Source organism: Varanus komodoensis, unplaced genomic scaffold (genome assembly GCF_004798865.1).
Source record: "Varanus komodoensis strain SLA01 unplaced genomic scaffold, ASM479886v1 scaffold10, whole genome shotgun sequence".
Lineage (NCBI taxonomy): Eukaryota > Metazoa > Chordata > Lepidosauria > Squamata > Varanidae > Varanus > Varanus komodoensis.
Genome location: NW_025335269.1, coordinates 15,604,284 through 15,628,853, shown reverse-complemented (window position 1 = coordinate 15,628,853; position 24,570 = coordinate 15,604,284). Strand labels below are relative to the sequence as shown.

Sequence of the window (24,570 nt, the reverse complement as noted above, 5' to 3'; positions counted from 1 at the left end):
TGATAAATGATATGCATCATCCTTCAGATTCTCAATTATTTGCAGCTGAACAAACCAATTCCATTGGAGAACTATTGTGTTTGAGATGATGTGAACTAATGGGAAAACTCTGTCTGTGGTGTCTGATCTGTGCTAGCCCATTCACATAGGCAAGCCAATACTTGATTTTTCAGTTGTCAAGTATTGAAGATGAATGCCTAAAATTATCCACATGCAGCTGCTAACTTTAATTCTCCTGGCCCAGTTCATTTGACTTTTTCCGGTGGATTCATGCCTAACCTACCAAGCCAAAAGTTAACACCAGTTCCTTGGTTGCACAGTTTCCTTTCTCAGGAAAGACAACCTTTGACAACCAGCCCAGACACTGAAGAAATAGTCTGGAGTTTGGAGTCAATAACTCTGTCTTTTTGGATTGGGATTTGATTTTTTAAAATATTCATGGGGAAAGGAGTGAGACCCTGGTTCATTTGCTGAGGTGTGAATATATATTATTGGACAAGGTAATAATCTACTTTCTCCAAAGAAAGCAAGTGCTAAATGTGAAGTCTCTCCAACATTGATTTCTAAGGCAGCACTATGGTAGAATTTAAAACCTGTTAAAAACAAAATATGATGTATGAGAAACCTACTTGAGTTCAGAGGATATACAAAAGAAAAAATGAAAAGGGAAGAGCCCGTAAACATTAAAATAGGAAGAATTCCTTGGACAACACCCTGGAAATAGGTTATGATTGACAGTGGCTTGAATTTCTAAAAATACTTGCTCTGACTGTTGTTTCCATTGCAGTTAATCCATTTAGGGAGTAATCCAATCCATGTTTAGAAAGAAAAGTTCTACAATTAGATAGAAAGTTAGCGGGATTAAACCAAAAGGGGCAAAACTGCATTTTCTGGAATATTTCAATAGAATTACAAAGCAGTGTGTTTTTACATTTCAGTGGTGTGTAATTTTGTTAAATTAAAAACTTAAAAACCTTAAAAATGGTTAGAGAATGGTCCCTTGTGTATTTATAAACAATAGCCCTAAACAAGGGAAAAGCCAGTGGCATTGTGCCTTTACCACAAAGCAGGGAGCACATAATTGCAACATAGCAATAGTAATCTGCCAAGTTTTGTGGTAGCCTCATTAGGAGCAAATTGTACTTGTATTTATGGGAAGGTGACTCATCTAAATCAAGGAGACATTGGCCATCTTGTATTTCTGCTCACCAAAATCAATGCAGGCTTTTCTAATGACAGTGGAAGAACACAACAGCAGCCTTCCCCACTGAGTATATATCTGAAAGAATGACTGAGGTTCTTCTGTTGCTTTGTATTATCTCAGATCAGTAGGCCTGGCAGGGCTTTTACAAGAGACAACACCAAAATTAAATGGCATTTCCAAATGGCATCCCATTGTAGAATCATGATGGCTTAATTTTTAGGTTGCTAGAAGTGGGTGCTGTTTCCACAATGCAAGGGATTGAGGAGTTGAGCAATATTATGGAGGTTAAGGCTTTGGTCAAAGTAGCTGAACAAAGTCATTGGGTCCGCAGCATACAGCTAAATTAGACAGAACTCATCAAATCCAAAAATGACAGTGCACTTGAGAAGTTGTTTGCTCATGATTCATTTTTCCCATCAGTGGTGCTTATATTTGCAACTCACTGCAGTTCTGTCAATCTAGTAACTGAAACTGTATCTTGTGTTTTGAGGACTACTTTGTATGTTTCTTTCCCCAGCCAGCAGTGGCCACACGTGCGTCAGAGTTAAGCTTGGCCCTTCTTTACTGCATCACTTTCAATGGGAGAAAATGGAGCATACGTTCCGCCCACACTAAATTTGGTGGGATTTAAAGTGGTTGATTTGTGCTCCATTATGCCCAGATTACTAACAATGTATGATCCTGCTTTTTTCAGGAGTCATACTCTACTATGTAAATTGACCATCACATTTTGAAGAGCTGTTTTAGTAATGATAGAAAATGAATTAAGACATTAGTTGATTTTCTATCACTGTCCAGTAAAACACAGCACAGGAATAATAGAATAACTCTCAAAACAAAATACTGAATACATAAGCACCAGCAAAGTTAGGAAATAATTAAAACAGTCAAATACTGAAACTAAGATAAAATGAGTAAATGCACCTTAAGACACCTAAAATTAACTTTTTTCCATTTATTGATGACCTTCAATCTAACATTTTGTAAATTTACATCAACTGCACAAATGCTTGCCACCTTTACAATCAATTATGCTAAATTTAAGGTCATGGTTTTCTTAAGGAAGAGGGTAACACACAAATGGAAGATCAATAATTAATTGATTGAACAGGTTATATCCTTCAGATATTTGGCCATTTTTTTTCTTTCTTCTGGCTCTTGTCAGTCACAGATTCAATATGCTTATGATATAAAACACTGAAGCAGAGTTTGCTGATATGCACCCAATGTATTTCTATTGGTTTTTATTGGTGGAACTGATTATTATGAAGCTTTTCAGGCCATCATGTGCTGACCTTGTATTTTGGTACACCATCCTAAAGAAAGCTCCACACTTCATGCAAGAAATGAGTTAGAGATCAATGAGTTCCATATTTAGGTACCTTTAACACCCATATGGATTAGTCTGGAGACTCGGCCCAGTTTGCATTCTGGTTAAGTCTGAAGGGACTGCAGGTGGCGCAGTGGTTTAAACCGCTGTGCTGCTGTGCTGGTTGATCGAAAGGTTGCTGGTTCGAATTTGCACAATGGGGTGAGTTCCCGTTGCTCTGTCCCAGCTCCTGCCAACCTTGCAGTTCAAAAGCATGCAAATGCAAGTAGATAAAAAGGTACCACTTCAGTGGGCAGGTAACAGCGTTCCGTGCACTTCGGTGTTTAGTCATGCCAGCCACATGACCATGGAGATTGTCTGCGGACAAATGCTGGCTCCCTCGGCTAGGAAATGGAGATGAGCACCGCCCCCTAGAGTCAGGCATGACTGGACTTAATGTCAAGGGGAAACCTTTACCTTTACCTGAAGGTTTAATGATGGGCCTCTACATGGAGAGTTAATGATACTTATACATGTAAGTTATCCCTTTCTCCCAAAAAGTATAAACAGAAATTTGAAATGTCTTGGAGGAAAGTGGTATCCTGAGCAGCCATTCTGACCTTTTTAAAAACCATTTTAGTGCTTCTTACCTACCGTGGAGCAGAAAAGGGGCCAAAACTAGCTTCCAAACAAGACTAGTTTTTCATGCTCCACAGCTGCTCCAAAAACTATGAAAGGTATTTTGTTTGCTTGTTTGTTTTCTGTGAGGGGTGTTACCTGTGAGGGCAAAAATGGCTCCCGGACCTCCCAAATTTACCCACCCGTGCGTTAGTATGTACATTCTGCTGCTGTAAATAAAGAAATATACTAATAAATAAATGCACTTGGTTTGAAACAGTGTGCATGGACATGGTTTTTTCATGTGTGTTTTTGTGTTTACAAATTGAGGAATGCAGCTCAGTTCGACTCTGCGTATGGTATAGCTAGCTTTCAAATGTACTTTTGCCCCCATTTGATTTAAGGATCAGCTCCATGCTTTGATGCTGAACCTTAATTCACATTTTGAATAACTATATTCTATAGTCTGTTTTGTTTTGTTTGTTTTGTTTTCAGAAGCCAAGCCCTGTTGAGTTATGTGTTTGTGAACAAATTACTCTGCTTTCTATTTTTTCATGTCATATTTTTACTCAGAAAATACCCAAATCCCTTTTTAGTTATGGTTTATATAATATTTTCCTTGGCTGCTGTAAATCAACTGCAAAGCCTGTCTCAAGAGTGTGTTACATCTGGACACTTTGGAATTAACTCGGCTGCTTGGATGTCTGGGCTCTCTTTTCCCCTGCTGCCTTTTGTGCAGATTGTGTGGCTCTTCCATTCCAGTGCTTCTCACCTGCAAAAAGGACATCGTTCCAGCATGGCCATTTATTTTGTTCTTTTGTGCTGTGGTATGTGAAGTGCTAGATACCACTAAAATCCTTCAGAACTCCTTCCAGTGGCTAAGTAATTAGAGTATCACCTCACCATACCATGGCCTTTTAATTCCAGACTACCAAATCCAGCATCAGTAAAATGGTACAGTCTGCCTCAAAGCTGAGTATTAGATTCTAGGTTTGCTGGTGGGTGCTGAATGTTTGAAACTAAAGTCACAAATGGGGAAAGCAGTGGGAGCAGTTTTCAGTCACTTAATCATGCATGCGTGCATGCACATGTATGCATGTGTGCGCATGTGTGCAGAAGCGTGTGTTAATGTGCCGCTTGGCCTGAGAAATTCTGGAAAAAGGTTGTCCAGTTATAAAGTCATAGGAAATGAGGTTGTTTTAACAGCAAAAGAGAGCACAAGCATTTTAAGTCCCATTTATTTTATTGGGAGATGTTTCACCATGTGCTTGCCTCTGCCACTTTTCAGTCAGTAAGACTTAGAAGTGCTGAAATTTGTTTACAGTATGCCTTGTGATGAGTGCATCCGAAATATTTCTGTGGATTTCTGCTTGCACTTTGTTATTCAGTTCTGTCAGCTGAGATACTTTGGTGACCTCAGAGCTCCTCCCTGTATCGCTCACTTACCTGGATTAATTCACGGTGCTGTGGTGCAAGAAATGATGTGTCTCTCTAGCTAAACCTGAAGGAAAAGTGAAGATGGGGCTTAATTTATGCTAGAACTCATAAGAGGGTCTGTCCTGTCATTTGTGTTCTATGGCAAGCCTTAATACAGCCTTCCCCCTGTTGCTGTAAGAATAGATCAAGGTGTCTCTGAACATACTTGGAGAGCATTTCTCTTAATCTTAGAAAGTTAAGGACCAGAAGTATTACATGCAGACATTTATTCCTAACAGTATTTCCCTAGAATTAAGCACTGCTCTTCTTCCCCAAATGTTGCAGTTGCACATGTGGTCACACTCTGAGCCTCATGTGGACCGAAAGAGTGGAGTGGGAGGTAACCCAGATAATTTCTTGTCCATAGTAGAATGAGATGACAATGTGTCCAGCTGGAGAGCAGAAGAGAACAGGTTATCTATAGGGTCCTCTGCAACCATACTAAATCCACTATAATAAAGACAGAGGAGATTTGAGGTTTCAGTGCTGCTGTTTGAATGATTTGTTTGAATATTTTTAGTAGCTTTAGTGAACTGGCTTTGCTTTGATGATTTTTGGCTTGTCATCTGTAATTTGATTATGGAGATACATCACTGTGTTCATTGTTAGGGAAATAAATGAATCAATGAATACACAAACTAGCACTGGGACTCTCTTATACACACTTTCTTCACTGCAGCAGTTCATAGATCAGGCCACTGGGGATGCCATAACTGAGCATTTGTTGTTTAGCAAATTTGGCAGTAATTATTGAGAATCATTTAGCCTGCAGCCCAGCACAGAATTAAGCACGCTTAAGCTTATTTATTTCAAATGTGCTTAACCCTGTGTTGGACGGCAGCTTTCATACATTATGTTGCATTCAAATCTGTTTCTAAATAAGAATATTTATTTAAATCCAGATTGCAACAAGGCAACACCAGTTGCCTTTCCCTTTTTCCATATGCCCCTTAAAAATGGAAGTCCATTAAAAAATGGTATTAGATAAACAGTGTGACATGTCACACCCTATATCCAGCTGATACCGTTCTCCAACCTTTTCCAGTCTAGTGCCGTCCAGGTATATTGGACTGCAACCTCCATCATTCCCAGCTAGCGCAGTTAGAAAAGTTGTCACAGTTTAGATCCATAGAAATTAAAACCAAATGTTTCTTTTAAAGCCTCACTTCGGGTGCCACATCCCTAAATTATGTTCCTTCCCTCTCTGTTTTGACTTTTATATTTGAGTGAAAAAAAAGCATTACTGAGATATATTAAGCAACAACAGACATATGATGGCCATATTTAAGAAAAAAAAAACAAAGCAATTTATCATTGTAGAGAAATTGCTACTGATTTCCTTCTTTTCCTGTGCAGGCTTAGACCATGTTAAAGAGATTATGGACAGCAGAAGTAGCATGGATACATTAACAGGTCTTTCCAACAATAAAAGTAAATCTGGAAGTCTCTTAATTAAATGAAGTAGCTACAAGAACATGAACATATGAATATGTTAACCATCATTAAAATAGGTCTGGCACCTGTATTTACATTTTATGTGCCTTCACCCACCCACCCACACACACACACCAGTAAGAAAGCTCTGTGCTGACTGCATAATCAGACCAGGTACAGAACAAGGAACACTTTCACTCTTCACACTTTCCTTGTCAATGGTGCTTGATGTGTGTATGGGGAACCTGGCAGCTGGCCACCTGGCTGGAGACTAGCAGCCACCCCATGCATCTGGCAGGGGATGGGGAAGTTGTGAGTGATCGCCTGATTTCACTTTGCGGCAGTGGAGGTGTTGGGGTTTCCCTCTGTACAGAAGAGCTGTCTGTGGAGCTGGCTGGGGAAGAGGCAGCTCTCAGGCTAAACTTCCTGCAGGCTGTGTCTGCTGGCCCAGACCAGACAGTGAGAAGCAGCCTCTACTCCCTCGTTACCTTTGGAGGTCCAGTGAAATCCTCACAGTGTTTATTGCACTGATCTCCTGCAGCCACCATGCGGTGCCTGGACCATGAAGGTGTTTCCTTAAAAATCCATGGCTTTGCATCCAGGAGTTCTGAGTGTACTGCAGCTCATGTGAAGCAATGACTAAGAAGGGAGATCTCTTGTTAACAGTCTGTGAACTTACTGCTATGACACATAGCAGTGTCAGACCTAGAGTAGGGAGGCAAGCTGAGCTCCTTGCTCAACCAAGACACTGACGGGATTAGCTTGCAACAGCCCTTATCTTTTAGTTTTTTTCATCCCACGGGCTTATTGTCAACTGGGGAAAACTCATATATGCTGCCCTAAGGAAGGTCAGGGATTCATAATGTAAAGCTGTAAAAATAAAAAAGAGTAACAAATTATGATTAGTAATAGGAATGTTATTAGTGATATGTCATTCCCACCAAATTCACAGCATAGGGTCTGTATTCTTTCTAGCTAAGCATGAGGTTTTGCAGTACAATCTAACCCTGTACATATTTACTTGACTGTGTTTAGTGGGATTTGCTACCAAATTCTTTTTTGATCTTAAAGAATTGTAACATTTTAAGTAAAAAGTGCCCTTACCACCATCACCACCACCAAACCATCTGGCCCTTACACATTGCCCCTTGAAAATCACATTTCAAAAGCAGTTTTTGATGCAGTGTCTGAAATTTCACTTCTGGGTTCAGGGTGGTAGTGAAAAGGAAACTCGCAGCAAGCCCTGGCTCCCAAGAGCATGTCTTGGTTTTTGAACAGCTCAGTGCTTAGTTCTGGAGTGAGTTCCAGTGTGTTCAGCTGAGAAAGTGTACATATGAATTGTGTACTGATGCTGCAATACACAACTCATTGATTCTGTTTCCACTAATCCAGCAGTTTGTTTATCTTCTGCTGGGGAGATAACAGCCTGCGTGTACTTGTGACCTAGAAGGATTGCTCCAGAGTGCCTGTGTTTTAGTAAGGACCACTTCACACATTTGTGGCAGTAGAACTAAGTTTCACAGCAAGTGCTCGACTGAAAGGGTCTGCAGCCAACCCTGCCTCACTGACGAATGTACCTGTATGGCTGTCATGTTTCCAGACACATATTAGCCTCATTTTCATGCGTTATATTCCTTGGTATATACCCAAAGTGCATAATGTATGAAGCGGCCCTAAATTTTGGAAGATCTTTACATTGATATAAATCCCTTCTTTTCCAAACATACAAATCGGTCTTGATGGTGCTTTTGTTTCTCACTCACCTGCAGAGCCTGGAGTTTGCACTGTATTTGGAGACCCCCACTACAACACTTTTGATGGACGGACATTTAACTTTCAGGGAACATGTCAGTACGTTTTGACGAAAGACTGCTCCTCCTCTGCCTCGCCCTTCCAGGTGCTGGTGAAGAACGATGCCCGGCGAACCCACTCTTTTTCCTGGACAAAATCTGTAGACCTTATGCTGGGCAGCAGCACCATCAGCCTCCATCAGCACCTCACAGTGAAGTGGAATGGGACACGGATAGCCCTACCCTACGAAACGCCACACTTTCATATCGACTTGGAAGGATACCTGTTGAAAGTGACAACCCGATCAGGTGGGGCTGTGATGAGTGCTCTTGTTGCACTTCTAAGTCCATAGTGATAGGACAAGTATGATGCGGAACAGCCTTCCACAACCTGGCACCCTCCCAATAGGTCATGCCAGGTGGGAATTGCAGTCTAGCCCAGGTTGGGGAAGGCTTTTTTGAGTCTCTAAATGCCAGAACACTCTTGCTTGTTTATTGTTTGGTTGTTATTTATTTATTAGAAAAACTTGTGTCCCACTTTTCTACTATAGAATAGAGACCAAGGCAAATATCAAAATCAAACGCAATAATAATTGTGGTTAAAAAAGAGAAAATGTTCAGAAGATAATTAAAAGCTCAGATCAGCATAAAAAGCAAATTTAAGAAAACGTTCACCTCAACTGAACTGTCTTCATCAGGCAGAGGAAACTAAAAAGAGAAAGTTGGATGGACCTCCCACAGGATAGAATTCCACAACGGGACAAAAGCCCTCTTGCATAGATGACAAATCTGGCATCAGCTTGTGTCAGGGCACAGGGAAGAAACTCGCCATCAGATGATAGAAGCTAGGCAGGACGATAATGGAGAAGTCCTTTAGGTATTCTGGGCACAAGCCATTCAGGCAATAACCGGCACTTTATATTGGCCCTGGAAATTTCTTGGTAACCAGCATAGCCATTCTAGAATGACCATGATTTGCTCACATGGTTGCATTCCTGTAACATCTTCGCTGTTGCATTTCTGAGAACTGAAGCTTCTGGAGGTGCTTCATGAAGTTCCTGGTACACTAATCCAGTCCTGCTGTAACCAGAGCAGATGTCACTTTGGTCACTGTGGTTAAAGCTAAACTCCATTGCTTGTCTAAACAGGTAACCATTTTACTGCTACTGAGATAGTTTAACATTAACACAATCGGCTTTTATTTGTTTATGTATTTATTTATCCCCCACACATTTATTTCAACTGTTAGATACTCTGTTCGAAGGTTTGGGAAGGATAATATATCAAAATCAAAAGTCAGTGAAACACCTATTAAAACTCTAAAATAAAATCCTGGAATTGATTTTAAGTGACTTTTACCTGCGTAATACTGACTGTTTTAAAAAAGATTTTCAATTAAAATATTTTGACACTTTTCCAAGTTCAGTCCAAGTTGAACCAAGTGTAAATTCTACAGATGTCTGCAGCTGTAGGGCATTTACCTAAAATACTTCTCACTTGCATATTGATAATATCATCATGAGGACCTGCTCAGCTCATCTTAAAGGCAAATTCCATCTTGGGCATAATTAGTAATAACCTGCTAATATCATGGTCATCTTCTACAAATTGATATAAATATGGTGCAACTACACTTGGAGTATTGAGGTGTCACCATACCTCAAAAATGATCTTGTAGAACTAGAAAAGATTCAGCAAAGAGCAAGCAAAATGATTAACATGCTGGAGCAACTCCTATATGAGCAGAAGTTACATTTGATGCTGTTTGGATTAGGAAAAAAGAAGAGTAAGAGAAGATATGATAAGAGTGTCTAATATTGTGCAATGGGTGGAAAAGGTGGGCAAGAAAGAGGATAGTCACATGAGAGAAGGAGAAAGTTTTCTTGATCTTCCATAATACTAGAACCCCAGGTCATTCCATGGAGTCGAATGATGGGAGAGCCTTGGCAGGTAAAGCTATTCTTCCCACAGCACATTGTTAAATGATAGAATTTGCTCTTCCAAGGTGTAGTGATGTCTACTGGTTAGCCTGGCTTTAAAAGAGGATTAGACAAATTCATGGAGGATGAAGCTATTGATGGATACTAGTCATTCCGAATATAACTGTCAATTTTAGGGGCAATGGGCCTCAATTTGCCAATGGCTGGTGGACATGAGGCCGCTGCTGCCCTCATGGGTGGTTTTACGTGAGCAGAATGCCAGACTAGATGTCTCTTTAGTCTGTTCCAGCATGGCTATTACGTTCTTGGCCTCTTACGACACCTTAAATTAGATCGATATATTCTCTGATATTTGATGGAGGTGTTTTATGCATTTGTAGAGGCCCAAGGGTCTGTTTTAGCTATTTTGAGATACATTGAGATCCAAGAGGAGAAACAGGTTGTGCATTTTATAAATAATGAAAACAAAAATATCAATGGGAGAAGGTATTCTCCAAGGCAATCCTGAACTACTTGGGAACTCTAAATATACCCCATCAAAAATGTGGTGTGGCCCACCAAAGTTTCTGTTTTTGATGCTGCCCTTGTACTGCAAGGACAGCAGAGAAGGCCAGGCTGCTAGATCGAATTGAGCATAGTGGACCATTCACTGAAGAGACCTGTGTTAGTGCATGCAAGGTCCAAGTCATATAGGGCTCTTGGTCCGAAGCAATAAAAAACTATACATAAGCCTACATACTTTGCAATTATTATTAAGCTTTCCAAGGAGATATACTGAAGGGAAAATCTCCTTGCAAACTAATCTGAAATATATTTTCTGTATGAGGTGCTTTCTTAAATGACAGTTCATTGTCAATATTTGAAACTGCATTTCTTCCACCTCCACTGAAATCTGAAGACTTTCATTTGGTTTGGTGCTGAAAATTAACTAATGGTCAAAGAGGGCATTAATTCCCCTACCCAGTTGATTCACAGTTTATGGGAGAGGCATAAAACTGAAAATGCACAATGGACTGAATTTGACATGCGGAATGGGAGGACATAGATTATCTAGTTCACTAATATTTCATTATGTGGGACAGGATCATCTGTTCTCCAAATCCTAAGCAGGCATTCACTTTCTCTAGAGTAGCAGTTTTCAGACTTTTTATTGTCAGAATTCCTCTTCTGTCCTTTAGTTATTTTTATTTTATTATTTCATTTCTATACCACCCCACAGCCAAAGCTCTCTGAGCGGTTTACATTTGCTAAGGAAGTACCATTCATCAGCCGTGAAACATTCTTGGATCGTGGAATATTCTGAAGCATGTTTTATGCTATACAGTCAGCCTGCACAGACATGAGCTGAGAGTCTATCCATTTTGTTTTTTCCTATGGGAGTTTGGGGGATTTTTTCATTTAGAAACACTTACTTTCCTCCTCCTTCGTCATCGTCTTCTTGAAAAGCATCTTGTGGGAGACTCAGGGCTATAAAGGGCTGTTTGCTTGCTTGTTTTTACTAGCTACCTAGATTGGCACTTTCAGCAAGTTCTCTGCTGAACTCATAGAAATAGTAGTTGTCACTGTCGCTTTCCCAGTTCTAATAGAACACAGCAAAATAGAGTGCTTAAGAGAGGTATCAATCCATAGGAAAGGGGTATTAACCTATAGGAACATCTATGCAAGAAATAAAAATAGGTTCATTATTAGGAAATGAGATCCCTGAATCAGCTCAGATTCAGCCAAATATTGAATTATTTGGCTGAATGCCTTTCCTTACTACCTGACTGAGATCTGAGTACCAAGCAGGAATGAAAAAATGCATATGTTCCAAAAGTGTTTTGCTTCATGTTGTTTTATTTGGTTTCTTTATGCACCCATTAAAAAGAATCAACAGAATTCCTGGGCTTACCGCTTAACTTTTTTTAAGCCTCAAACTATCCCAGCCAGAGAAAAGTGTCAGCTCCTGATGAAACAGATCAATCCATAGCTTACAAGACTGCCAGAGGCAAGGCTTGTGTACAGCCAAGCAAGAAAGCTTTTGCACATGAGGTTTTCATTCCTCAGCAAATGGAAATTGATTGGAATCACCAGAAAGGGCAGCATTTCTACATAATGCCCCTTCCCTGGCCAAGAGGTTTATTGGCATGCAAACTGGGAATTCTGGGGAAGGCTGGGTGCTGGTTGCTAAGGTAACAGCTATGGATAATGCACACAGAATCGACTTTGCATGCTTTGCCAATCTCCCAAATGGAGTTTGACCCTCCTAAAATGAATCATCAGAAAGCTCAGACTCATCAGTGCTATCCTGAACAGCTTCAGAAGATTTCTCGCAGCTCCCCACAACACTGTTTGGAAACCTCTGTCCTAACAATAATTATAGCATAAGCAGGGATCAAGAATAAGCGAGCACCATGCCAGAGGTGCTTGTAGAGCACAGAATAAGTTTAGCCAAACATGTCCAACCCAAACAAACATACGAAAACAAAACAAATCCAGAAGGCTTTAGCAAGCTCACTAGCCAACATGGCCTGCAAGAAAATTCCTTGCTGAACCAAAAATTGCTATGATGTTAGACCCCAAGTGTGAAAGAAAAGCTGTTTGCCGTTTCTCCCTCAAGAGTGCTGGTGTTGTGTAACATCTGTCTGGGTTCATTTTCTGACTAAATGAATTGCTTCTGTGTTTGGATTCTTTCTTTTGTGTGCGTGTGTGTCTTGCATCATCCAAGCCTCCAATATGATTTAATAGGGAAATTGGGAACATCTGGTAGCTACTTTAACGAAAACAGGTAAAGCATGAAAATCTGACAATACTGAATCCTGAAAGTTGCGTCAGTGATCAAGATGCTTGACAATAACACTTTCATTCATTATTAGACTGTCTGATTCAAACATGCCATTCTGAAAAGAATTGCAACTTGGAGGGCCAAATTTCCACCCACCAGATGCACAAAACATCTGTTCGTGAACAACATTTCTAGACTACTTTTGCAAGCAGTAGCCTGAAAGACTTGCTTCTGGGCTCATCAGTACATGAAGAAGGAGATTGAACTAGATGGTCTATAGGACCCCTCCAGTCTACATATTGTTCTTGTTTAAGTACCCCAACCTGTTCTTCAGGCAGCATGCTGGTTGGTAGCTATGAACATTTACTTGTTACTCCTGTCGTCTGGCATATGGGAGGCTGGTTACACTTACTGAAAAACATTTCTAGTGCTTATGAACAGCAAACATAAAAAAGCCAAGAAGAACAGCATATAATAAGGGTGGAAACTTTATTTATTAAAAATAAATAAGAGCAAATGCAGCATTCTATCTGGAATTTCTCTAGTAGATTGGACAGCACAGTACACAAAGGCTGTGGTCTTCTATCCGCTTACCTGATAGTGACCCCTACTGAACACAGTGAGACTCACATTTGCATTGTAATGGCCCTGCATGTCATACCACACACTGCAGATTTCCTACGATTGATGAAAGAGTTGATTCTGTTTTGTATGGCTGTGGGAAATGTGAAACTGGCCCTTTTGTTCTACTTAAGGTTATTGTTTCCCCAGTCCTGAAAGTGATTGAATGGCAAGTATGATGGACCATCATGAGCCATGTTGAAGACCAGTATACCCTGATGGGGGTCTTACATTTGACAGGCTGGTCTAATCTGAAAATAACTGAAAGTAGGTGATTATTCATCTTCATGCAGTAATTCAGGCCAGTTTGACTTAAGGAGAGAGTAAAGCTTCAATTTAGCAAAATCTCTTGATTATGGAATATTTAGTACAGACCTGAATTAAGCCAACCTTAAAAGCATCTTCAGAGCATATGGGGAGCAGATGATTAGGGAGAAGTAGGAAGCAAGGGAAAGGAACTTAATTTGTGCTTTTGTAATCTCTAGCGTGCCCTTGTGTAATGCTCTACATGAGACAACTCTGAAAAAGTGCCTGATAGTTCAATTAGACCAAAATGCTTCTATCAGATGGTTCCCTTGAACTAACTGGGTGAAGTGTGTAACTCCAGTGGTGCTCAGTCTTCATTGGTTAACTATTTGTTTTCTTGTTGAATTCATAGTGTTGGTTCTTGCATGTAAAGCCGTAAATGGCTTGGGACCTGGATAACAGAGAGACCATCTTTTCCCATGGATTCCCTTCCTTTCATTCCAATCCATGCTGGAATTTCTGTGTTGTGTCGCTATCACTGGCTGAAGTACAGAGCTTTTTCCATTGCCATGCTGGAATTGTACAACACCTTTCCCCAGAAGGCTCTCATCCTTCAAAATGCTCTGTCATCTAGTTAAAACGTGGTTGTTCCATAAAGTCCCTATGATAGGAATAGATCCCTCTTTTTCTGGTGATCATGTTTATATCTGTTGTGCTTTTCTGTGGGTTGCTTTCATTTATGCTTTGGCTGTTTGTTTGTTATTCTTACCTGCTTTGGAATCCTTGAAGAAAAGTGGGATGCACATTAATAGATAATCCCACTGCTCTGTTTTCTGATCGAATCTCCCCCACCACTTTTCGCACAGCTGCATTAAACACTCATCTGGTACTGAAAAGAGGTTGGGAAGTAACACTGCAGGGGTGAAGCATCAGGATAAGGATGAAGCAGAATCTCATCCCACAGCTTCCCTCTTCTGAATCACACAGCAGCTCCTCAAAGTGCCTTCAGGATACTGCATGGCAGTGATTCGGGTTCTCAGACCACTGCACTTCTATAAGTCCTTGGGCTGCTATAGAAGAGATTGATGTGAAGCATAATCCTCATCTCAAAATTGCTTTAAGAGTTATCCCAGTATCAGCCAGTGAGCCAAGAACTCATACACCTGTTGCTTTGTCCCTTGAAAAATGGAGACTCAGTCCTGGGTTGAGTTACACAATGTTTGTGGCTTTCTGTAGAATCCGCACAAGAGAAGCACTATTCATAAGCTCTAATTAAATGCATCTTGAGCATCTCTCTTTGCTGCCAGCCGAATTATGAAATTCCACTGAATTCCTGACAACCATTGTAGATTCTCTTTAGATTGCCTAAACTGTGATGCTCTTGTTAGTCTGTTTGTTCTCTCAGCTCAGTAAACTACAGCAAGCACCATTGTCCTTGTTTTGGCAGAGACAGGCCAAAATGGCATATAATGGCCCACTCAATAGTGCATAATTGTGGCATATGATTTCCCCATTAACTAGAAGGACTCATATTCCTGACACTGGATGCCTGTTGTACATTCTGATCCTGAGACTGGCTGCACAAAGCATAAAGACTTAGGTTCGAGCGTTACAAGAGTTGCAGTGTCTCAGTGAAATGCTGTATCAGTCTCATAGGATCAAATGCCATGTGCAGAGCTAAAGAACTAGCAGTGCTTAAGGGCATATATGCCCCGTCGCGGATTGTCTTAAACTGTAACAGCTATGAAACTATGCTTTATTGAGTCAATTTAGCCCAGTAGCATCCGCACTGACTGGCAGTGGCTCTCCAAGAGCTCCATTTAATTTCCTTCCCCACTGAGGGATTTTTTTTTAATCTCAAATTCCTCCTCTCCTGAAAGTGAAGAGATTTGCAGAGTTTGATAAGTGCTTATCAAAAGTGATCTTACAGAATTTCACTCATCCCTTGTCCTTCCCAGGCCCTTTTTAAGACTAGAAAGGGCTGAGGACTGAATTTGGGACCATCATACTTGCGTTTTCCACTGAACCGTGGGCCCTCTTCAGATTTATGTATTTGCAAAATAAAGAGAGGAAATGAATAAGCAAAATATAATACTAGCATAATTCAAGCAACTTAGAACTCTGTTCACAATCACATATATAGATACAATCACCCTTGCTAGCATGCATGGTTTTCTTTTTAAAATGTTTTGACAAGCATTAAACTTACTGTTAGACCTTGGGGGGATGGTTTCCACAAAAATTAGACAAAAATGATAATAGGTCTGCCTTCAGTAAACTACAGATGCATTTCAGAGTGAAGATTATTTCCTTCACCAGTAGGTTGTGTGCAGAGGGAGAAGTGAGGAAGAGAAACTCTCTTTCACTAAGCTGGAAGTAAGTTGACTTTACAGCCATACTCAAAGCTACCTGCACATCCTCCCAAATTAGCTGTTATGAGCTTTTTCTTATCTCTGTTGATGCACCATAAATCTGTGTGAATGATGCAGAAAACCATCCACTGTCCCCAGCCATTATGCTTACATACTAGATATGTCAAGGAACATGATTTTTGAAAAAACCTAGCATGACATCAAATCCACTGGCTTTGCATGTGTGGCACAAAGATGGGAACTACTGGAGCTTTTGAAACTGTATGCTTCTCTTTTGCCTTTGCAATTCTCTTTGTCAAAATTAAAGTCAGGCAGATCAGACTCCTAAGGTTTATAAGGTGCCTCTTGTTTAAATGATTTCAAGCTCCTTTTGTTCAGGCAATCAAGAAGTAAACCCTTCCATTTATCTCTGTATGTAAAATAGTCAGTGCTGTCCCTCATTGCAGCCCTGAGCTTATCCTCATGGCTACTGTAGAGTAATTAATCCAATATCCACCTTCTTAGTCCTTTGTAGAATGCTGGAATTTGACCTTCAGTGTATCTTTGCAATTTATGGAAGTTTTTCTTTGGTGGAAAGTAAGTGCATAGAAATCACTTAATGTTCACTTTTCTTTTCACAAGTGCATAACAAGTGTGTGTGGATCTGTGTGTGTATTCCAAATTATCACATTGGGCTTTGTGCCAGACTGAGAATATAAGTAACTAATTGGATAAGCCTTTTCAAAAGAGAAAGAAAGAAGATAGGTTGGGGAGGGGGATTCAGAAGCAGCATAAGGCAGGGAAAGAATGCTCTTATTCTACACATCTCCAGATGGGACAGGTGTTGCACCCTTTAGCTTCAAATGTGCCCTATTACTTACAACCTGATTCTCATCCAAGTGAATGGAAAACTCACCCATTCCAGAAAAAGAGGCATCAGAAATTGGATCCAAACAACATCCATCAGTCAAGCAGTGGGTTTAAAAGCTTTTTCCACAGATGAACTCACTTTATTGCAGTTTCTGAATAGTCACTGGTTCGATAAACTTAATTTTCTGCAGATTAAAATAGATAGTATAGAGTGCAATTATAAAACAATGAAAATAGCACATTTATTGCACTGCTGGTTAGTAATGCTCCTAGTCTAAACACTGCTCAAAAATAGTCTTAGAAAGAGAAACATACATAATTGTTTGTTAGAACCTCAGCTATATTTCATTCATTTTGACAGTTGCATAGCATAATACAGGAAAAATGAATCTGGTTTTAGCACAATTAATCTTAAAGAACAAAGAATGGTTTCCAATGGCTTAAACTTTATTGTAAAGTCAGTATTAGATGAAATCCAGTCACCAGTCAGCACCATGGCAGAAGTGGAACTGATTTTTCCATAGATCTCAGTTGGTATGTACGTATGTCAAATATTGGTAGTCATTGCCTTGAAATTTTTATTTAAACAATTTTGAAGTAGTTGCTGACACAGTATGATTTTAATGAATAACTGAGTGTAGGGTGATTTTCAGTGGCTCAAACTGGGACACTAATTATGCCACACAGTTCAAGGATGCATCTCCCAGAAGTTTTACTTCCTCTGGGATAGGTATAGTTTGAACTTCTTTGGAGGAGACTTTTGTTTGAGCTGGATTAATGACACACAACCAATAACAGCCTTTGGAGTCTCCTTGGTTACTTTCTGGTTACTAATGACTTATCATGCAGTGTATCCGCCTGTGCTTTGCTTATCAGGGATCCTTTTGATCAGTGCTTTCCTTTTTGGCACAACTCCCTGAGTCCTTTCAGCTCGTCCGTGTGAAGGATGTCTCGCCTTCAGTCTGTTCGGAATGTGATGGAAGAATCATGAGGTGGCAGAATGGGCTGTACCACTTGAACTTGCAGGCAGGGGTCATGTGGTTGAAAGTTCTCCTGCATTAAAAATCTCATGTAAATCAGAAACCAACATTGCAAGACAAAAACTCCTTTCTCCAATTTAACTTAGAAGGAAGAGGGGGTTTTTACCAGTGGGGATTCTTAGATGACCCCCTGCCTCTCATAATCGAAAGTCCATTTCACCATGTTAGTCTGCCGCATGTGGAGACCCAGCCTTACCTGAAGTCCTGCCTGCAAGTATTTTGGTCCATTGCAGAAGTTGAGATGTCTATGCTGGTGCCTCTTCACGGAGGTAAATGGGGGGATGTTGGCTTCACTGAGCCACAGTTGATAGTTGTAAGTCAGATGCCTCTGCCTGTGCCTCCTTTCTTTGGGCAGAGGCTTTCCACAGCCCCCATCTGATTCACTTCCTGACTCATCTGAAAGGAGGAGCCGTAGCTGAGTGGGAGAGCCATGTTTTGCCAGCATGAAGCCCTGTTGCTGGCATTTCCAAGAGCCCAGCAGAAATGGGAACAGTGCTGTTTCTGGACCTGGAGAGCTGGTGCTAGCCAGGCTCCCAAGCACTGGAGTAGATGTACCAGTGGTTCGGCTCAATATTTAAGATAGTTTCTTGTGTTCATATGCACAGTATTGAAGATTGCTGCTTCCTTTTTCTTCTTTACTAGGGCTGGAAATCTCTTGGGATGGAGACAGTTTTGTGGAAGTCATGGCCGCACCGCATCTTAAGGGCAGGCTCTGTGGTCTGTGTGGCAACTACAACGGGCATAAAAGAGATGACCTGATTGGAGGTGATGGCAATTTTAAGTTTGACGTGGATGACTTTGCTGAATCTTGGCGTGTGGAGTCAAATGAATTCTGCACTCGCCCTCCGAGGAAGCAGTTTCCCGAACTGTGTCAAGGAACGGTGAGGATAAAACTCCGTGCACATCGGGAATGTCAGAAACTAAAAGCATGGGACTTCCAGGCTTGCCACTCTACGGTGGACTACACGATGTTTTATCGGTAAGTGCAGCCTTTCACACTATAACCACAAACAAAATTCTTGTGTGGGAACATGCTGAAAATCCTCTGGAACATTTAACAATGATAGCAGTTTACTCTGAGCTAACTCGTGCTGAATATTGGGTATAATAGCATATAATTAGTAAGAGGCTAAAGGAAATGAGCCATCAATATTGTGAAGTATTAGCTCAAGGGAACTAATCAACACTCTCTACCAAGTTGATGCAACATAATTACACCTCAAAGGAAATTAATAAGAGAAGGGGTTTAGTTGTGCACACAAACAAACAAGGCTTGCTTTCTCTCTCTCTTGCAAGCATTTGATCTGATATCTAAAACCATTTATTCTAAATAATCTGCTATGCCTGAAAACCCTTTCTGACTAGATTTTCTAAGAGAATCTGCAATCAAAGCAAGAAAATGTTGTCTTGCATATTGATAGCAGAAAAACAAGTGTTTAAATGGACATTTTTGCAAAGGTTCATAGCTAGAAATGCTTTCAAATGGTACTGGATAATATATAAGAGCTTTGTTGTCACATGGTTGATATTCTTATACATCAGAGGTGACCAGAGGAGTTGCTATTTGGAAGTCTGTCTTGAGCTTCTAAAACAAATCAGCTTAGTGTGGATGTACAAACAGCCTCATTCACACACCAAAGTATGCAGGTTAAAAAACTTGAACAAATACTTCCTTGTGACTAGTTTTATTTACTGTTGGAACAAAGAAAAAAATAAGCCTAGTTTCATGTCAGGCATGCTAATTTTAACATTCTTGTCCTGAATTCTAAGGACAAGTCTTTCTGTTCCTAGATTAAATCAGGTATAATTGTCTTACAGTAAATATACAACTTCCTGTTTTCATTTGATTGTGGTTAATGTAAAATAATTGTTTATTTTGGCTTTGGATTGTGCAGTGATGGGTTCATACACTTTTGGGATAAATAGCAATTGCAGAAATTTGAGCTCCCAAAGATGAGCAAATCCTCCCAAACTACACAAAATGCTCCAAAATGTGAATTTCTGTGCATTCACATGGGGAAAATGCATGTTTTATTGGTATTTTTTACTTTAGGTATTTTTCTATGAGTAATTTTGCGTGAAATTATGCATTTTTTAAAAAGTCCACATATTCTATACGATTCAAGAAAAAATGTTCCACTACAGAATCCAAGTGCAGCAGGATTCTTTGAACTCTGAACTCAATTGAGTCCATTGCAGATTTCTCCAACATTCCTAGTTGTGACCATAAGATATATACATTTCAGCATTTCTTGATACTAAAATACCTATGTCGAATTCATTTGCTTGCTGATGGCTTTCTCCTACAAAAAAGCCTTCTCTGAGGCCTGCTTCACATAAACTTCCAACAAGGGATCCATGAGGAATCCATTTGGGGCTGGGGAACCATTGGCTTCCCTGGGCTTAGCCCCCTGGGCTCCAGTTTGCCTTGTCAGCGCCCTGAGTCCAACGTCTCAGTGTTCACAGGGCATTCGGCAGGAATCAAGCCACACATGCTGTACGAATGATGTACCATGTTCCACATTGCTGCTGTAGCGGATGCAGAAGAGAGTTGCCTTTGTTCTGCAGGCATTAGTCAACTTCCTCTCAGCTCAGCTCATTTTCTAAGACTGGGCTGAGCACAAGAAGTCCACAAGAGCTAGAGACCCTAACAAAATAAGTAGCTTTCTCCAACCTTGTGTTGTCTAAGTATGTTTGACTACAACTCCTGTCCCCAACCAACCTGAAGCCTTCATATTCATGAAGGGTATATATGAACCATTCGCATGCAGCTGGCGTATTACTGGATAAGAGTACACTGTTAAGGTGGCAAAGATTCACCCCACATGTGCTTCCATCCCTCATACACCCTGGTAACGGGGAGAAATTCTGTTTGCATTTTAATGTGATCTTACCTAGTTTTACGTTTTGGAACCACTATGTGAACAAAAACTCACAAATTTGCATTTTTGCAAGTTTTGCAATAGACTTCTCCAAACAAAAGCTGTGTAGTATTTTATGATCTGTAATTTTAGAGGGAAAAAGCATTCTCCCTGGTTTATTAGGCAAATCATTGGAAAAATGACAGCACTTGACAAATATGTATATATTAGGAGAAATGTGCGCCAAAACAATTGCAGATGTCCATAGAAGTTTTTTTTTAATTTCTCAGAATCTGAGAATTAAAATGGTAACTGGAAATATCAGAAAGGGAGAGAAATGGAAATTGACAGATTCTCTTGCACAGTTTCTCTCACACATACATGTATGTACATATTGTACCACACAGATGCTACTCTAAAGCTGTTGACTGTTCGAATGCATTGGATTTTAAGAGTTGGACTATAGTGCCTTGGTACAATGACATTAAATACCCACAACTATTAGTATTAATGCTACAACATATCAAAACCTGGACCTGAGAGTATGAGCACACAGAAATGCAGTCCGAAAAGAAGAGGTTTCGCATGACGGTCATAGTATTTTAATTTCCTCTATGGTGATAGGTCAACAAAGAGCATTCGAAACAGGTATCCAAAGGAGATCTGTTGCCTATATTTCAGTGATAACTCAATTTTACCTTAGTTGTATTTCAGAGGTAAGTGATGAAAGCTGAAAATGTGGACCAGGCACTGAAAAAACAGACTTTATTTCCTCACCACAATTGCTTTTTTTATTCAGTATCTGGGAATTTCCCCCACTTCCTCTTTCAAAGTTTCTTTGGATTCATTTAGTGTAATGAAATCCTTGATACCTGGAAGAAAAGTGATTTATATCTTGGGAAGGACAAGCACAAAGGACAGTGGTACCGCAATTCAAAGTGTGTTTCTATGACACAGAAAAGTAAGAGCCCTGCTGGGACAGAACAAAAAGCCATCATTGGGTTTTCAGCAGTAGCCAAGGAGATGCCTCTGGGAAGCATAGATTAGAGCATGTTGCCAGCATCTCTCTCCTTTGGTTCATCCCCAGCATCTTGCATTCAAAAGTATGGTATTTGGGAACCAGAAATTCAACTTGCTATCATACATAAACCTTCTGTTCGTGCAGCTCTCTATAAGTCTGCCTAATCCCCTCTTAAAACTGCCAAGCAGTGGCCTCCTTTAAAAAAAAATGGCCTCCTTTCCATGTCAAAAATTTCCATAAATTGATGATGCATTATGCAAACTAATACTTTATTTTGACTGTGGCTGCCCTGAGTTCAAGTGTTATGAGAAAGGGAGAAACATTGTTCTCCCACAACCTTTTCCATACCATGTATACGTTTATACACCTCTGTCATGCCTTCTCTTCAGGATCTCCTTCCTAAATTAAAATACCAGACTCCTTTCAATCTTCCCTGTGTGGAAACTGCTCCAATCATTTGATCAATCTGGTGCCTTTTTCTGATTTTGTTTCCAGCTCTGTGATATCCTTTATAACTGGGGTGGGAAACCCATGACTCTCCAGATGTTGCTTGACTCCAGCTCCCATCAGTCTCAGCTATTCTAGCCAATGGCCAGGGATGATGGGCATTGTACTCAAAGAACAACTGCAGGGTCACAAGTTTCGTGCCCCTGCTTTATAAAATGAAACAGCCAGAACTGTACAAATACTTAGGGGTGGCAAAGAAAATTGTTTCTCAGCTGGTGGAGGTTACAAATGCCTGAATGGTAGCATGTCTGTGGGGAGAAGAAACATTTGTATAGGAACAAGTACCAACAGATGTTGGAATTTACTGCTAGAGATGGGTGAGAAATCAGTTTGGTTCAAGCTTCTAGATGAAATTACTAGGACATCAGAAGAATTCCAGTGACTTTGGATTTCTATAGATTCAACCGTTAGTTGCACAGGAGGCTAACATCTTCCAGGTTGTGGAGATTCCACAGGCTTCCAAACCGTTTTTTTTTTTTAACTTTTCAGAATTGTACACAAAATTAATCATATGGAAGTTAGTGGGACATATGCTGATATGTATGCCTTTTATAAAAGTCTGCCCAACATTTTATACATTTATCTCTCTTCAGTCTTCACTGTATAACATGGAGAAAAACAAGCAAAAATTATGTATGAGCATAACACCTTTCCTCTGCCTCATTCCATCAGTGAGCAGACACCTAACAATGGAATGAAAGACACTTAACAGGAATTGACACTTAAGAAAGACACTTAATCAGGAAATCCACATGAAATTGATTAAGCAAAATTCATACAGCTGTACATAAACAAATTGTACCTTCCAAACCAATGCTGAAATCTACTCCAATGTTTTGCTGTGCCTTTCACAACTAAAAAAAGATCAGCGCAGAACCACATATAGTAAGGGAAACACGCACACAGAGAGGCGGGGGAGAGGGAGGGAGGCGCGGTGGTGGTGGGGAGGAAGCAAGTAAAATGGCCTGCATTATCTTAGAGAAAAATCACATGCAAAAAAGTGGAAACATTAGTAAAGGTTGTGCACAGAAATGGGTATATTAGAAGAAGTGTGTGAGTTAGGTCTAAGATAACGTCTGTCAGTCTATCTCAGTTTCCTTAAAATAGCAAGGAACTAGCCCAGCTATTCAACTGGGGAAACCACGGCCATATTTCCTGTGTGTGTGCAGTGTGCTAAACTGCACCAGGCAGGTGGTACCAGTACAAAATGAGATAACAAACAGACAACACTCAAACTATCCCTGATGTACTTCATAAGCATTGCACATTTTCTAATGAAATGTATATGGATTTTTATAGATCCTTTCTTTAAAGAGGACAGAACAGACTTAGTAGAGCAGGGAGGCCAATCGCACATGGACCAGACTAAGACTGTTCTGTCTGACCCAACAAGCAATGCAGCACCAGCAGTGCCCCTTGTCGCCTTCCATGTGGTTAGGCCTGGTCCTCGGGGAGTAGAAACGCGGCTCCTTGTGCATGGACTTGCAGGGGAATGAATCTGAGCATGACAGGTGTAGTCCCACTTAGGTCTTGACCAGAATGGCTTAAATGATTACATTGGCACATTACTGCCCTTGAGATTGCGGTCTGTATTGGATGCTGCATGCCTTTTACTTGGTGTAGGAGAACAAGGCGAGCTTCTCCCATCCCCCCACTTCCATGCAGATCTGTGCAGACAGAGTTGTCCGATGGGGTTTCAATATAATGAAAAAAGGCACATTCTGCAGATTGTTGGAAGGTTTACGGCTTTCTTTCTGCTCCATTGTTTTCGTCTTAGAATGTTCAAGGTTTGAGCCATTTTGTCCAGATCACCAACACTTCACTGCAGCGCTCTCTAAGGAATCTAGTTTTGATAAGAATGCTGAGAAATATAACTCTGCAAGATCATTACAAGATAGGATATGTTCTTCTCAGATACCAAAAAAGGGCAATGAACCAAACATTACGGCCATCTCATGGCAGTATATTAACAAAGAAATATCTGTAATGACGTATTCATTTGTACGATTCTTTTCTTGAGTTGTGATTTATTTCATATTTAGGAATCCAAAACGTACAACATGACAAGTATTTGGGTTAACTTTTATATATACAAAGTTGTAATGTTTAGTGGCAAAATAACTGGCAGGGTGTTTGGAAAGTGTCTGAGGGAGAGATACAGCATCCCATTTCTTTTCATACTATAAGCACTGATGCTATAATCACCTCTGAGTTTAGGGATTCCTTTACTTTGTAACTGAGCAAGAATGTTTCTGGCCCTCAGTGTGTTGGAGTCAGTGTCATATTTGGAATGTTCAGAGAATGTCATGGGCACTCTCACAAAATGGCTGCAATGGTGGTGGGCTTGCCCATTCATAAAATGCCTGCCATGTGAGAATTACAAGCACTTATTTCCCAGAAGGTGAGACTAGAAGAAAAGTAGCAGAAATACACCATAGGGGTGGCATCTGAACTCCAAAACACAAATTCTCTTTTTTAAACCCAAATCAGGATATGGCTGGGATGGCAGAGGGGCACT

The 24,570-nt window shown here is 40.3% G+C and overlaps 1 protein-coding gene across 1 annotated transcript in view; it reads left to right on the top strand.

The window, feature by feature from the left end:
* The window catches only part of BMPER (BMP binding endothelial regulator), a 187,664-nt gene that overhangs the window by 110,078 nt on the left and 53,016 nt on the right, over positions 1–24,570 (top strand). Inside the window, exons 12-13 of the mRNA XM_044419150.1 lie at positions 7,811–8,140; positions 18,306–18,642. Coding sequence (XP_044275085.1) covers positions 7,811–8,140; positions 18,306–18,642 — 667 coding nt within the window. The remainder of the gene's footprint in view (positions 1–7,810; positions 8,141–18,305; positions 18,643–24,570) is intronic.